At 35.8% G+C, this 17354-nt stretch overlaps 1 protein-coding gene across 1 annotated transcript in view; it reads right to left on the bottom strand.

Moving 5' to 3' along the window:
* MALRD1 (MAM and LDL receptor class A domain containing 1) overlaps nucleotides 1-17354 on the bottom strand; it is a 268374-nt gene that overhangs the window by 134900 nt on the left and 116120 nt on the right. Inside the window, exon 26 of the mRNA XM_086467325.1 lies at nucleotides 16511-16802. Within this exon, the coding sequence (XP_086323451.1) occupies nucleotides 16511-16802 (292 nt within the window). The remainder of the gene's footprint in view (nucleotides 1-16510; nucleotides 16803-17354) is intronic.

The following is a 17354-nucleotide window of genomic DNA, read 5'->3' as shown; positions in this document are numbered from 1 at the left end:
GTATTCTTTTATCAGTACACAGCCTCTGAAAATGATCCTGGCCAAAAGAATTGAGTAATTGCATTGGCGTGTCAGTCAGTGTCTAATTATTGCAACCTGCACAACAGTTGGAGTCCTGTGTTTTTTCCCAAAGGCAAACAGAGATTTGTTATAAAATGGCTGCCTAATTTAAATGGCCTCTATTTTTAGGAACCAGTTATTATAAGCCTACATTCCTTCCCTGTGATTGCACTAAGAATTTAAGCCAAAAATTTATTTTGTTAGCAAACTAGGAATTTGGATTTCAGGATGCAGCCAATGCTTGGAAATACTTTTCCTTGCTGTTCATCATGATCAATAATTGCAATAACTATTGCATTTTGAGGTCCCTTTATAGCATTGCTTCAAATTTCAAGTCAAAAAAACCTTAGAGTTGAAAAGTGGAAGTCTTTGTTTTCTGAGGAAAAGACAAAAAAATCCATCTTGAATCCTGGCATGAATGAATCTTTTCAAGCATGTGTAACGAATGATATTACACTGTCTGACCATGTTTGTAACGTGACTTGTTTCTGAATGTACTTCCATAGTATGTTTTTTCTTTAAATGACATATTTCTAAGCCTTTGTAACTGTAAAAAACAACAAAAAAAAACAAAAAACCCCAAACCAAAACAAACAAAACCACAAAAAAACCCAACCCTGTAAGAAAAGGGGTTCTTTAAGCTCTCTTCCTTTCCTCACTACTTTTTTCTGAGTCCTAACAATCCAAACACTGTTGTACAGATGCTTGTGGGTGTAATAGGGGTATTTAATTGAGAGGAACTTCTCCTTTTCAAGGTTCAGTAACTTTTTCCTCCAAGCACTGTTTCTTAAGGTTTATTAGCAGGTAGACTTTTTGCCCTATGTGGTGACTGCATCAACAGGCTGCAGTGGACCCAAAGGAGCTGTTGGTGTCTTTCAGATCAATAATCTTTGAACTGAGGAGGATTTACACAATGGAGGAAAACGGCTGTGCTGGTCAATAATCCCCTTGTTTTATATACCCTGAGCAAAATCAACAGACAGAACACTGTTTTAACAATATGTAATTAGGACAAGGATTGATCACCTTTATTTTATAAAGGTATTTCTCTTAAATGTATTTTGAAAAAAATGTACCTGTATACATGAAAAGAGAAAATAATCTTTCTAGCAGAACTGGAATATGGTTTATCTTCTACATCAATGGACTTTGAATAGTAATAAAGATAACGTGGTACATAGGTTGCAGCATTGAGGCAGAACATCAATAAATTATAGAAAAGACATTCCTATCAAGAAACAGCATCTATGTGTGTTACTGATGTAAACTCCAAACTCTGGCAAGACTGTGTTCTCAAAGTAACTCCAGAGGGGAAAAAAATTATTCTTTAATCTTTGAAACTATAACCTATGTCACAACAGGACTTTTCTATGAAGTAGCTAATTTTTATATCACTCTATATCATAGTAATGTTTGTTGCTTGTTCAGCTACTCTCTGAAAAGAAGTTAAATCAAAATTTTAAATCCTCTAAAATAAATTAACTCCATTAGTGTATAAGATGATGCACAAGCGCACTTTTATGCATTCTTTTCTTTCACTTTTGCAGATGGAGCTATTTGAGAAGGACTTGAATTTTTTCCACTATCACTTAAAAGGTCCTAAGAACTTAATATGATCTCCTTATATCTCTGTTCAGAAACACCTTATACTTAAAGCTATTTTTTTTATCTCACAAATTCTTTATCAGTTGTTTGTTTCCTCCACAATATTTAGTTTGCCTTTCATTTCAGGGTAAGAATCCCTCATCCTTCAATTTAGGAAGATAATAGCTAATTTTATTTTATTTTATTTTAAATACTATGTCACTTTACAATTAAAATCCATTACAAGTTCTCACAAAGTGTTTGGCCTGAGTTTGCAGACATTAATGAAAACACATTGTGTCATATTTGCTTGGACTGGCCATGAAAAACTCCTAAAGGAATTGTCTGATTACACACTTACATTGAGTGACCAAATGGAGCCAAATTAATGTGATTAATCAGAGACAAGAACTAGCTTGATCATGTTCTGTAATTACCTGTAAGAAGACAAACACTGATAGCAGAAAACTCTAATCTAGTAGAAAACTCCCACAACATTACATGCTGGAAAACTGAAGTTAGTGAAGTTCAAATTAAAATAAAATTATTGAATAATTAACCATTGAATAGATAACCTAAAACTGTAATAAATTCTCTCGGTTAAGGGCTTTAAACAAATACTGAATTTTTTCCCAAGATATATGCTTTAGTTTAACTTAAAACTATTTGATAAATCAAGGAAGACACTATATGAAAACCTGGTTAGCGTTATACAGGAGCTTAAGTTACATATTAATATTATGTCATAATTAATTTTGGTTTTAAAAACCAAAATGCAGTTGCAGACCTTAATTTGCTTATATAATTATGAGAATTTATAACAGATAAACTAAGTGTTTATTCATGCATACAGTAGCTACAAAGTAGAGATGAAAATCTCAGATTTCTCCAACAGATTCCAATCTTTTTCAAGCTGGTCCTTTAAATATCTTTGCTTATTGGAAATAAATTAAGTATGATTATTAAACTGATAAAGATAAATAAGATCAGAACTTCTAGAAAATTGCAAAAATATGATCATATATGGAATTACACTAGCTATGACTCTAGTCATAAGCATTTAACACCCAATTCTCATAATTTAAACTTGTTTCTTTTTCATATCATATTTTATATCAGCATTGCTTTAAATCACCAGCAATATAGTTAATGTTTTAGAATGACAGGAAACGGGTGATAAGGATATTCTAAAAGTTGTTAGAATTCTGCATCTTAATCTTGTTATATTCAATGGCATCATCATCTACGTTTTCCAAACCTAAACCAAATCAAATGAACAGGATAGTTTACAATTATCAGAATAACACATCAGTAGGCTTGAAAAGCTAGATCTGCTTCAAAATATTTTCCAAATATTTTATTTACATTCACATATCTAGAAGTGTATCTGTTCCCAAATCATATCTAGACTTCCTGTAGAACTATTATCTGATATAGAGGCCAGAGTAATTAATTAGCAGGCTAAGAGTTTGACATCCCAGGGATAGGGGCTCTGCAGATGATTTAGATCTCTGAGTTGTTCCCTGCAACAATTACTCCATTATCATTCTTGTGCTGAGTTGACATTACTGTATGACTGAATTGTATGTGTCGTAAAAAAAAAAAAAAAAAGGTTGTTAGCATGAACATCTTTCCTCTAATATCTCACCAGTATAACCCAAGGACACAGAGCAAAGTGCTTTCACCACAGTTGATGATGCATAGTGATAATGACTTGTCAGCACAGGAACATGAAAAATGCATCTCATTTCAAAAGCAAATCTTTGGAAAATACAAGAATTTTTAAAGACTTCCAGAAGTTGAAATGTTAGGAAAAAAGAGGACTTGGAAATTACTACACACTATTAGCTCTTTTTTTTTTGTAAATAGTCTGTTTTTTCAAAGATTGAGTGCAAACATTTGAAATTTTGGTTTTGCAAGCCTCTCAAGTACCTTGACACGTTGATTTGCATTCTGAGCAAACAAAAGTTTAAAAAACAACAGCCTGAGTTCATTTGCAAAAGGGACTTTGAGAAGAAACTATGAACCTTCTAAGTTTCTCCCGTGACAAAGAATGGATGAAGGCTTCTCCAACAACCAAAACTTCCTCAGTTGATTTCTTATCTTCTCCATTTCTACACACAAACACAAAAGAATCCTTTTCCAGTAATCAGATCCAGTAATATTCACCCTCAGAACCATAAAGAATCAAAAACATACAGCCTACCACTATTCAAGGTTATTGTCTCTATCCATGACAGAGCACCGAAGCATCTTCTTTGTTCTGTTTGCTGGTACTTTATTATTTCTTGTTAGGAAAGGATGGTTATTTATCAGTCACTCAATACACTTTAAGACATATGTGGTCTGTGAGACATTCAGTGAGCGCTAAAATTGTGCCTTGCTCTACTTAAGGTTAATAGAAATTCTGAAGGATAAGGGGAGCTGAAGTCAAGATAGGCACTCAGTGCCTCTTCATACTGAGTTTATTTGATATATTATAGGCAGGGCAGGGGAACTCTAAAAACGGTATTATAAAGAATAAAAGCTTCATACTCAAGTGCTTAGGTGTACGTGAATGTGCATTCACTCAAAAGAAATAAAAAGCAGGTTTTGACTAGAGAAGGCCTTACTAGGTCTATACTAATATTGTCAGCAACTGAAATAGTGCTTACTTTCCCATATTGCTTGAGTAATTCTACACCTATTTAGTCTATAAAACATGCTAGCAGGTCAGCTTGAAAGGAAATTTTCAGTTAATCTCTTCAGACGGGAAATCTCCATGGTGAATAAGAGGAGACCTAGGCCTGTATACATGGACAGATACTCCTTCTCTTGCAATAACATTAAGACTGTTTTGTTCCTTGACAGAAAACCAAACCAAGATACAATACACGTTATAATGATTTTTCCAGTGCTAGTCAGATGGTTAAAGTCTCCAACATATAGAAATGGACAGGCAACGGAAACTGCTGTAACAGGTCATATGGATAATATATCAATTCTTACATACAATCTTCCCTTTCCAAAGCCAAGCTGAAATTTAGAACCAATGTTCTTGAGGGTGAACAAAGAAATACTAAGACAAAAAGGAATCCGCACCTAGTTTTTAAACAAACCTTTTTCAGAAACAGTAGTATTCATCATATGCCTCTACTAAGTGAGAAAGACTAAATACTAACTAACCTGAAAAGCTTAATTCACTCACCTGGGTTTACTCTTCTTAAATAAAACAAAATGAAATTAAATGAAATTTTAGTTTGCCATGTTCCAGCTCAAAGAAATTAAACCTAAATATTCACTCCCTGGACTCCTTAGCAAAGACAAAGAAGAAATGTTCCTTAGGTATAAAATCCACAATCTTAAAAATGTCAAAGGTTTTAAAATTTTTTTTCTTTTCTTTTCTTTTCTTTTTTCTTCCATTTGTGACTTTTAGTAGTAGTATGTATTTTTAGATCAAAAGATTTAAACTCAGTCTTACATGTCCAGCTTTCTCCACCATTCTGTGGCAGCCATACAACCCTTGTGCCATGTGAAAACATCTTGGTCCAGAAGATCTGGAAGGAAGCCAGTCAAGCTGTCTTCTGAAGGTCTCTAGGCTTGACTTCAAGTCGTAGCATGTCCTTTAGAAGCCATTTAGAAGTACAATTCAACAGGTCACCTAAAACGCATTGTATAACTGTACTCTGACACCTTGACTAAGCAGCTAAATGTTAATAGCGCTTTCACCAAAATCTGGACTGATGCATAACTGATGACATCTCTACATTGGAGCCCAAAGTGGTCTACTTGTGACCTCCAGTTTAACGGTCTAATTGCTATCAGATTTTCTGAAGGGTGGAAGAAGATACAGCATTTGCATTTCCTGGTGCCTAGAGCAGATTCTGGTCAGTGGTTTCAACTGCCTGTATTTCTGAAGGGAGAAAAATTTGCAGATTGAATCTAAAAGATGGATTGAAGTAAAGCAGAAACCCATAAAACACAGTTTGAGCATGAGAAATGGAGTGCACAAACTCTGAATAGCTGAGGCACATCAGAAAGGAATTTCTATAAAGAAACCAAAGGAAAGCTGGGTAGACAGTGATGTTGAAACTCAGGCTGAAGGAGGAGAGATCTTCACTGGCTGCGCTGGAACATGTATTACAGAATCACAGAATGGTAGGAGTTGGAAGGGACCTGGATATCATCTAGTCCAACCCCGCTGCTAAAGCAAGTTCATCTATACCAGGTCACACAGGACTCCATCCAGGCGGGTTTTGAATAGCTCCAGGGAAGAAGACTCCCCAACCTCCCTGGGCAGCCTATTCCATTATTCCTTTCACATTGTCCACCACAGTCCAAGCTGTCATCCAAAGCATATAGCAGGAGACAGAGCTGCAATGCTGTGTAAAGTCCCCTTCGTACAACTTGCCAGAGCTGCTGGACTGTGCGCAGTAAATGTGCCAGGTGGAAAACGCTTCCCTCAAACCCCGCTCAAAGCCTGACTAACCAGCTCTCATTCAGTCACAGCCCTGACTCCGAGACCAGAGGACAGGACACTCTCCTGGTCAGGTCTAACCTAGGTGAGAGAAGGCAGTGGACATGGAGGCCCAGAACTTGAGAAATGTTGGTTCCACAGCTGTAAGTATAAACCAAAATACTTTTAGAACCCCCTTCTCTGACAAAAAAAGGCATGAAAAAAGACATGGCTTAAGCAGTAAAAGTACAAAATAGTCACTAAGAGATTGTATTATATGTCCACAAGACCTCAGCTGACATTTACTTTGACAAGTTGAGACACTACAAGGTGGTCTAGGAATGGCTTCAAAATGCATAACACTGTTCACTATCCAAAGGGGAAGATAACAAATGATGTATTTCTATATCAGTTGGGGATCTCTACTGTTTATGAATGTCAATCTATTCCCTTATTAATCAGTATTAATATTAAACAATACAAATGTAAATTATAAGGGAATATTCTCTCTAGAATATTCTTACATTTAGATGGAATGAAATTGTGAAAGAGCTGCAAGAAACGTAATTTGCACAGAATTTCTATAAACAATTACAGCATTTAAACACAGCTGTGTTTAAACTCTTTAGCAATACTTGAGTAAGAGTCAGGTGTAGGAGAAACTAAAAAAGTCCAAAACTGATTAAATTGATTCTCATGACCCCTATGAATCCTTCAACTCTCATTGCTCAGAAGGCATAAGGTTCAGGATTACTGTATTTACCATATATTACAAAACTTTCTGTCTATATTAGACAGAATGCTATAAGTGAGCTGAAGAGGACATGATGATTAAAAGATTTTATTGATGTCTTGAACAGCTTTCCACACATCTTTGAGATTCCACTGGAAAGGTCAACAGGAAAATGAAAAATGTGCTTTGCTTGATGGAAGGGAAAGATACCAACAAACTTTCTAATCACTCAGTATCTCAAAGAAACATAGCTTCTAATATGGTCAGCTTTCCCCCTTCTTCTGTGTTACAGGCATGTTTGCTCTCAGACAACAAAAGAAAAAAACAAAAAAATATACCTATAAGGCAGCATAAGTGGTTTGAGGTGAGATTCTGTAAGTAACAACAATTACATTTGGAACCTGTATGCTCTAATGTCACTTATACTGTTAATATCTCCTAATGTGATGAAGTAGTTCTGTTCCTTATTTTATTTCCAGCCAGTATTAGCAATTAAGACAAAAGAATTTTTTATCGATTATCCTCATTTAACGTTAGTCCAATCCTGCACAATTATTTATTCTGTAAAGCAATAATAGCTTTATGAACCGTACCTCGATTCAGTATGTGTTCATTTTTAGCACCACTCTTTGAGGTAAGTAAATCATAGCACACAAGCTTAGCAAGTGACTGAACAAGGAAACAGCAGAAAGGTTCATGGTTGGAAAGAGCCATGATGAAATTGTTTTATCCCACTTCACAGGAACCTGAGTTTTAAAAGAAATTTCTCAAATCACTAGGTCTAGTTCACTTTTGTGGACAGCGACAACCTCAAGCAATTCCTCTGCCTTCAATATAATCTGTAACTTTCTCCACTACTGCTACCGAAAGGCTATTTTTCAGTTTTCAGATAAGGGACCCTTTTAGCATTTAGCCTAAATTTATTCATGACCAGTTCAGGTACACTGATTTGTATGCAAGCTCTGCTATTCAGCTTTCCTCTGCTTGGAAAGGAAAGTAAGCAAAACACAGAAGAAAGCACAAACAGATCTGAAACCCAAAACCCAATACTACTCAAAACCCTCCTAATTACCTGGCCCAAGACTTCATCTGAAAGTCCAATAGAAGCTGAACACTTTCTTAAACCAACCTTCCTTTGAAATCTAACCTCACAGCACTAGACAACTTCAAAATACAGAAGAATAATTTTGTATCTAAGGCTGCTACAAAATCATGAGAAATACTTTTCCTGTGGCATTTCTGCTTTGTGACAAACTAGATCTCACTAACTTGAAGCTGGGCATCCAAAAATCTAAAATACATCTCTGAGTTTTCCAAGCTCATAAATCAGCAGATCATGTTTTGGATGCACTATAATACTGAATACTGGTCTGGCTAACCAAGCTCTTGAATTAGCAATTTCAGCTCCTAGAACTTATGCCCACTAAGAGGCAACTCTTCTCTCAGAACTCAGAGTCTCAGTCCTGGGTTATTCTTCAGGGACAGAAGGAAAGAACTGTAGCAGGGCTGAGTTATAGCACACTTACTACTTCAGCTCCATGACTGGAATAGCTTTTTGACCAACGTATAGCATCTACTTAGAAGTCATGCTCTTGGGCATTTACATTTGGATTCTGTACATCTCCTGAGAGTCACTACACAGAATCACATAACCATTCTTCATGGAAATTGATTCCAAAGGGAGTAAGTTGTAGGGTGTGTATGAATCCATCCCTGTCCCTGCCTGGCACAACAGAACAGCAATATCTCTACTGAAAAAAAGGATCTTTTCCTCGTATGAAGAGAGAGGCAAGATTTTCACTTAAGATAGTATTTTTTGAGGATTTTTAATCTTACTGCAAAAAAAGTTAAGAATAACAATAAAATTTCTCTCTTGGATAATGAATCCTTATTTGCTGTGCCAGCTACTGTTTATTCCTGATCACTAGATTAAGTAACTTCTTATCTATCATCCTAATTAGGTTTTATATATCCCACTAAAATATTTGTTAAGAATTATGAATAAGAGATAAGTATGCTTAAAAGCTTATGATCAAAATCATGACTGAGTTTATCATCATGGAATAATTATAACTTGCTGTTGATATTGTCACTTGAAAGAGAACCAGTGTAGCTGTTTTGCACTTTCTCAGTAGGGAAATACTTTCTTTAGAACAGATGATCTACCTGCACAGAGCCTTTAAGTGTGTGGGTTTTTTTGCAGAAGCATGAAATAATGTAAAAATATTACAAGAAGAGATATTTCAGCTAAGTTTCCCAAGTTTAGCGTCTCAAACAGTTTAAGAATTAGAAGTCAGTATCTGCTCTAGGACTCTGCAAGTGATTATATACATAGATATGCAAGGGAGAAGCAAAAGTGTGTGCTCCGTTGGAGAGACACAGCCAATATAACTCCTGGTCTGGTGGACAGGTTGTGTTCCTTTTAATCTCAAGAAACAGATAATTTTGACTCAATAATTGCTTACTAAATAGCCACAGTTCATTTCTATTGATGAACGTCACACTTCTGTTTTTAAAATATTCAAATAGATATTTGCTAAATGAGAAATTATTCAGTCAAATTTAGACACCAAGAGTTGTTCTAGATAAGCATTTGTTTTGCATGACCTTCTTTCATTTAAAACTGAAGAATACAACATTTTAAAGATTTTTTTTTCCCGCCCTGTCTCTCTGCTGTCCTTCCCCCTAGGATAACGTATCTTGTTATTTCAATTATGATATTCAGTACAAAAAGAAACAGAATAGGAAAACAACTAATGCTTTACAATTAAACTGCTTTAACTAACAAGTTAATTATGTGAAGTATGCATAGTAATAATAATTGTGTCTCAAAATATTTTGGCTAAACAAACTGGATTAACACGGAGATTCGGAAACTAATCTTTCAATCATTTTTTTTGGTTCTTATTCTATGATTGTTTATCACAGTATGAAACTAGCGTTTCAGCTTCCAGTTTCACTCAGTTCTCTAGTTACCTATTACATACTTAGCATGGAAGTACGTTATTAGAACTCTAGAAAACTAGGATTACTCTTACAAAAAAAGAAATTATATTGATATTCTGAGTCTCATTCACTGAAATCGGTATCAATTTTCTTCTAATGTAACACCTTATCTTACTGCATCATCCCCAAATTCATCACATACAATAAGCTGGGTTTTGTAGCAAATAATTGCTCAGTTTTCATCATGCTAATAAAGTAATTTTTGATAACACATCTTTAAATGCCTGTGCATTTTCTATCTGGTTACATAAAGTACTCCAGATGATGTTCAACAAGATATGTGCTCATAAACGGTATTGTTCTACAAATATAAGCACATATTCAACTAGTGAAAAGATCTAGAATCAAAAAACCTGCAGAATTTGAGCAGTAGAATTATGGAAACTACTTCATCTGTTTGGAAAAGATTTCAGGTTTTTCTTACAACCCCATATAATTGCAAATAGCTCCATAAAAACCAGATGATAAACAGAACACTGGAATCAAATTCCCATTAAATTTGTAAAGTACATTGATTATAATTACTCTGACTTGGGATTTAGCTGGAGGAAGCTTCATAGAATCAGAAGGAACAATGTGAAAATCCAGGTTATATATTTTGTCTCCCTCACTGTCAATAAAAGGATAATTTTCTTCATAACAGCTGGACAATATATGTACAAGTTGAATTTAAGTCACCTGTTTGTATGACTACTACTAGCTTTATGTCCCGCTACCAAATCAATCTACTTATTCCACAGTATTTCCAACATTTTTCTGAAAAATATGGAATAATTGTAACTTGTGCCAGAAAGGAGAGAGAAAAAAATAAACATGTCAATTTATTACTTTTAGAAGTCTAGACTATAATCATGAAGTTTTCTTTCATATTATTATATAGGTGAAAATGAAAATTGCCATTTGCATGGAATTTCATTTTGGATACATCTGAGAGCCTATTTCTATTCAGGTACTAATTAAGAAAGAAAAAAACATTTCACAACCTGCTGTGTGTGATTGAGGCAACTATATAGGTATATCGTATCTTCCAAAAGTTCAGTGGCATATCAGAAATTACGAGTACTATTTATAGGCTTGGTTTTTGGGGGGTTTGTTGTTGGTGGGTTTTGTTTGTTCGGGTTTTTTTCGAGAACTGGTTTTAAAGTGCTTTAGACAGTCTGCTTTATTATGTTTCAGATTCTGTTCTCTCAGTCCACGGTCAATGCTGTTTGCTTCGAAGGAAGATGTAAATGTTTTGTTATTCGATTAGTTAGTTGTGAGACTTTTTTCACCTCTTTTCAGTAGGTGACCACACAATGCACTGAAGCGTAAAAAGTGATTGTTCTTGTGGTTACATACGTTAGAATAACTGCGAAGTTTATTTCTATTTATATGTCTGTAAACTTTTATAAATGTATAAACTTTTATAAATGTTTTATAAATGTATGTGAAACAGTGATATAAACAATATCCTTTGGTCTTTAGAGTACTCTATAAAGTTTTGCCTAAGATTTCAAATGAAAAGATATTAGCACACCCAATTTCCTGATTATTCTCTTCCTTTGCCTGTATTTATTTATTTTAAATTTAGCATGTTGCTGAATTCTACATTTTTTTCTTTTTTCTTTTTTTTTTTTTTTTGTGAATTAGACATTTGTGCTAAAATGATTCAAAAACCAGTCTGGAAAAAACAAAACATCAAAACAAACAAAAAAACCAACCAACCATCCAGAAAAACATAGTAAGGCTGTATTCTTTAATGCTTACTTGTAAAAGACCAGTTAAGTGCACAAGCAACGAGTTAGGAAACTCTGATGATGATATGAGCTAGGAATAACTAGGAATAACAGGAAAAGTTTTTCTCCTAAAATGAAGTTGCTCAAACTGACAGAACCCACCACTTGTTATGCACTGCAGGGCATCGGACTTTCCTACAGTCCCTGTAACACAGCTGTCAGCCCCAAGCAGGTGTGTCAGGTATCCTATACAATTACAATGGTGATAAACAGCCACAGTGAAACAAATGAATTACATCCTGAGTGACTGGCAATGAGATGTAATATTAATTGAGTTACACAGAACGCAATCTTCACATACGGGTGACGAGTTCCAATCAATACCTCTACTAAAGAGTGACACAGCAGAGCACTGAAGATAGCTCCAGGAACACATCAGCCCAATGTTCAAAAAGGGTGAAGCAAATAAGGCATTAGGATTCATCAGGAGAGAGAGCAAAGAGAAAAATAATAATTTTGCTGCGGTATCATCCCACTGTTCACTCATTTCCTAAATACTCTACACAGACCTGATTTTATAATCTCAAAAGTTTATAGTAGATTTTTTAAAAAGTCAGAGAAGGGAAAACATATGGAATAATTTCTGTATAGGAAATAAGCTGAAACTCCTTCAACGTGTAATGTTGCTTAGGGATGATTGCACAGAGTAGGTAGGGTTGTCATTGTTCGCCACCATTTTCAGTAAAAGATATCAAATAGGAGATAGGGTGAAAACTGTCACTTTCTTAGCAAGTGGCAGACCTGTACAACTTGCAGCCAAAAATGAGGAGAGGACTAAACTTTTGAGTGTGTTTCCAGAGAAACTAAACTCCATATAGAAGGCAAATACATTAAGATTTACTACACATGCAAAACTACATTCGATTCACAAGGTCTTCTGAAAAGGAAACATTAGGAACATTAGAAGGAAGCATCATATATGCCTGGGTTTTTTTCGTTCTTGCTCAGAATCTCATTGACAGCATTGGAGACAGGATATCAAGTGAAATGGACCTTGACGAGATCTCTTGTGAATAGTCCTATGTTCTTAAAGACAAGTGTAACACTTCAGTGAATCTCTTTTAATTTGTTGGAAATAACAACTGTCTTCTCTACAAAACTGAAGTCAACAGCCACCAGTTTTCTCGCTGCTGGGAATAACTGCTCTCCATTGTAGCCTGCTAGTCTGATCAGGCAGCCCTTGGCAGCTGCTGTGTTCCCAAAGAAGTGGTATGTACACATGAACAGAAACTGATGTAGGGATCTTCCATTTCTATAGGCAGTAACAACACTTCTGGAGGGAAGGGAGGGAAAGGAGAGAGAGGAAATTCAGAGATCATGGAAATTGTCAAATCCGTGTTGTCTCTTTTGCAAAAAAATACAAGTATATGACTTTGCTAAGGGTCTCACATTTTGCGGGCACAGTCAGACAGTATCTTAGTCTGCGAACATTCTTGGGGGGTTTGTATGACTCCCTCTGAAGTTATGGTGGCTACATGAAGAAGAGGGTGTGAATGCCTCCTGGAAGGGCCATGACTTTGAGAACTGTTAACTCCCTTCTATTAGGAAAAGCATATAGAAAACACTGTCACTGAATCTTTGAAAAGTAATGGAGAGAAAGAGTGCTTAAGCCCAAGAAAAATACAGTACCCGACTTACACAATCCTGCCAGCTTGACACATCCATAGGAAGGTCTAATTTATTTCAGAGGAAACTGTGGTGGGTTGACCCTGGCTGGATGCCAGGTACCCACCAAACCCGCTCTATCACTCCCCTCCTCAGCTGGACAGGGGAGAGAAAATATAACAACAACCTCACAGGTCATGATAAGGACAGGGAGAGATCACTCAGCAATTACCGTCATGGGCAAAACATTCCCCAAAAAAAAATTCCCACTTAGGGAAATTAATTAGGGAAAAAACCCAATCAAATCAGAGTAAGTTAACAAGAAATAAAACCAAATCTTAAAAACACCTTCCCTCCACCCCTCCCTTCTTCCCTGGCTTAACTTTACTCCCAAATTCTCTACCTCCTCCCCCGCAGCAGCACAGGGTGACAGGGAATGGGGGTTTTGGTCAGTTTGTCTATGCCACTATTCGCCCAGACATTGCTATTCATTTAGTGAAGAGTTGGTAAGCGTCAGCCTAAAATGATGTTTATTGTTTCTCAGGTGCAGCATTTTAAGTGGCTCTCAGTGGCTTTCCACTTCAGCGTTGTTGTTGCTAAGCAGCATCACGAGGACAGTCTACTGTGTGCTGTTAGTCTACAGAAAATTACAATGCTAAATTCCAAAATTATTTTTTCTCTTGTCCGGTGCTCAATTTCAGCCTTTAAGTATTACTGAATGGTTGTCTAGGAGAAAAACAAGCCCCCTGGAATGTATTTTTTTTAATGTTTAGAGCTTCAAAGAGTTTACATAGAGTCAGGGAACAATTCTTCTGAATAGTGAGAGTGTCTCTCACAGACAGGAACATTTAATAACTCTATTTTATTTAGTCCTTACACTATATCCATTGTCATAGCACTCTATGTGAAGAAATAAAAAGCACAGACCACCTTAGTATATTTGTGTTACACACTGCTATTATTCATAAGACTCAGAAGAACCTCCCTTGATGTGTGCATTACAATGATTTCTGATTTTTAAAAACCAAACATTGAAAAGGAGCTGTATCAGTCTGATTTTTTTAAATGTGGTTTATGCAGTTTGCAGAATACCAATTGTAGATTGTTATGTCGTAAAAATCACAACGTAAGTTCTTCAAATTGTGAGGAAAAAACACTGAATAACCAAACTTCATTTGGGTAAAGAGAAGGAGAGGAAAACATTATGACAGTTACTATTCACTGAGCTATTTTAAGTTCCTAAAATGAAGGAAACATTCCTTGCAAGTCCTGAGTAAAGGAAACGCATATCCAAATATAGCAGAGGAAGCTTATTAACCAGCTAGAAAAATATGCATCAGTATCAATTCTGTATTGTCATGTTATGAGAATAGACCTCAAGAGCTACGAATCTCTGAGAGAGAAAGCATTTCAACTTTCTTAACAAATATTCTTTCTAGCTGGGACAAGAAAGGAGCAGATCTCTGCTGCATGATGTTTTTCATCCTCAGAAACTTGAAAAAAATTGAGCAATGAATGTAAGTGCTTCACTTTTGGTTCAACTCCCTTTTGCTTCTGCATATAAGCAGAGAAGCCTAGAAGTCCAGATTTTTGCAGCTGATCTTCATGGTCATTCCAGCTGGCTTTAGTTTATAAAGTTATGTCATAGAGCATTTTTCACAGCCTCCAGCAGGCTTTTTCGCCACTGTTCAGAACATTTCTGTAGCCAGAAGTATATTTTGCTCTCATTTCTAAGCCCAAATTTCAAGCAAAGATCCAGATACCATTGCTAAGTAGCAGCTGTGAACCCTCAGTGGTTAATGTAAACTCCTAGGCAGGGCAAGTGAAAACTGTTGATATAGAAAAAATAGTCCACTATAAGGATGAATTTAGACCATTACCTCAAAGTGTTGTGAATCTACAAAATTCACAAAGTACATCTTAGATGAGCTACACTAAGAAATCAGTCTCTGGTGGCTTTTTTTCCTGAGATTTTAGTACCTTTTTTATTACATACATCATAAAAATGTTTTTGAACATCCTTTACTATCAAAACCAAAGCTTTTAAAGTTTCTAACATTGCCACAGGGACTTGCATCTACCACTAAGAGGACAGAATCTGAAATTATCAAAAATAAAGAATCAGAAATCTCAGCTAGTGTTCCTCTTGGGGTGACATTCATATAAAGCTGAACTTTAAAATACCAATCCCGTTTGCCATAAATTTCCGTGACTGTTTTGACAGAAGCAGGAAGTCAATACTATGTACTGTAACTGTCAGCTTATCAGAGATATATCTGGAAAACACTGCCTGCACCTTTCCTGCTTATCTTGTCACAAAGTACAGTGTGATTTCTTGGGTTTGGTGTAGTCTCATCAGTGTTATTTCTCAGTGCCTAAGCAGTGCTTAATAATATCCTAAAGGGGAGGCTCCTCATTAGCAGCAGTAATAAAGCAAAGCAACTCACATAAATTAATGATCCATTCTCCTGGTTGTCCTTGACATTGGGAAATATTACCTTTGTTTTATTGATCAGAAAGACAGAGAAACAAGACAAAATGACTTGCTGCAGCCATTCAGGAAATTTGTAATAGGCCCAGGAACAAAATGCATCTCCTAAATTTCACTTTGGGAGCTTACAATTCAGTACCTCTGGTGATAAATGAGGATGGAGGAGAGAGACTTTTCCTGTTCTGTCAGAATCTCCTTCACCATTTGTGTCCAAGCAAATATTGCTAATGAACAACATTGGTGCTTTCAGGAGCAGCTCTTACCTTGGTGTTATTGGGATCCATCCCCATCAGAACTTTTTATTTTTGGTAAAATTTTTCTTATTTCTCTTTGCAGTAAGTGAGGATGGTGTAAATAATTGCACCAATGCTGGCATGACACCATATGGGAAGAAGATGGATATGGTGCCTAAACAGTATCAGCAGGAATTCCTACCAACCAAAAAAGTAATAAAGCCTGATGGTCTTCTTACAATCTATCCATATTTGCTCTGTCCCACTCTTAGTTCTTCATTTTACACTAACTATATTTTATAACTATTGATAAATAAATCCCGCTGAATTAGGAGGATATTGTCTAAGTATACATGGCTGGACAATAAGTCTTGCAGACTTACAAGTGTTCACTCAGTTCCCAAACAATTATTTCATAAAATAATTTTATTAGAGTTTCAAAAAGCTACTTGAAAGTATGTTAGTTTCAACATGTCGTTAGAAAGATATGTATTCTATTTCTCTTTTGAAGGAGAGACAAAGAAATGAAAGCAATGCTGCTGCTCATTCTTTCCAGACTTACATAGACTGTCCATAACAGGAACATACCTGTTGGAGGCAGCGTTGTGGGTTCTGCTGGTAAAAACTCCTGGGATGGTAAGCACTCCCTGGAAAATGCGAGGTCATCAAGTGCTATGCCATCTCTGGGACCTTTTCCAGCTATCCCTTCAAAGACAACTTGGAAATCTTCATCTCCAGCCAGGATCAGTGCCTTGAACTGCCAGAAATTTCCCTGGTTTCCAGTAAGATTAAGGAGAATTTTTTCATGTTTCGCGATAGTCCTCTGGTAGACAATCAACGATCCAATGTGAGCTCCATACATATGGTAATAGAAAAGTATCTGTAAGCAAGAACAATAGCATCAAGTGTACAACAGGTGACTTCAGACACATTCTGCTATTGTATTTACCCTAATTATTAAATCAAGCACCATTAGAATAGTCCTTAATTTTACTGATTTAAAATTTTGATTTAATTACAATGCATTACAACACAAAAAGACTTACTAGTGAAAATTTTTAACTCTTCCAGAAATCAAACTTTGAAGCCAGCATTGCAATACTGTGACAGCTGATCTTGCATCCCTTTGAATAACTCTTGCATGTAAATGTAAAACAATTAAAATACTTGATAAGGAAACAGAGGAACAGAGCAGTGCCACTTATGATATGGGAAGTAACTTCAGTTTACCGAGCACTTTTCTGGTTATAAAGTGTTTGTGCTAGATTATAGAGTGTGTAATTAGAAAATAATCTTCTCTAATCTAATATGGGAGCAAAACTTCTACAGGGACTGCAGAAATGTAAAATAATAGATAAAGTAAAACATAAGAGGTCCTTGGATTAGAAAACAGTGATTAATTTTATTATTTTTTTTTAGTAAAAATGGGGAA

The sequence above is a fragment of the Leptosomus discolor genome, chromosome 6 (genome assembly GCF_034619465.1).
Source record: "Leptosomus discolor isolate bLepDis1 chromosome 6, bLepDis1.hap2, whole genome shotgun sequence".
Classification (NCBI taxonomy): domain Eukaryota; kingdom Metazoa; phylum Chordata; class Aves; order Leptosomiformes; family Leptosomidae; genus Leptosomus; species Leptosomus discolor.
The sequence above is the reverse complement of the archived record's forward strand: the minus strand, read 5'-3'. Positions and strand labels throughout refer to the sequence as shown.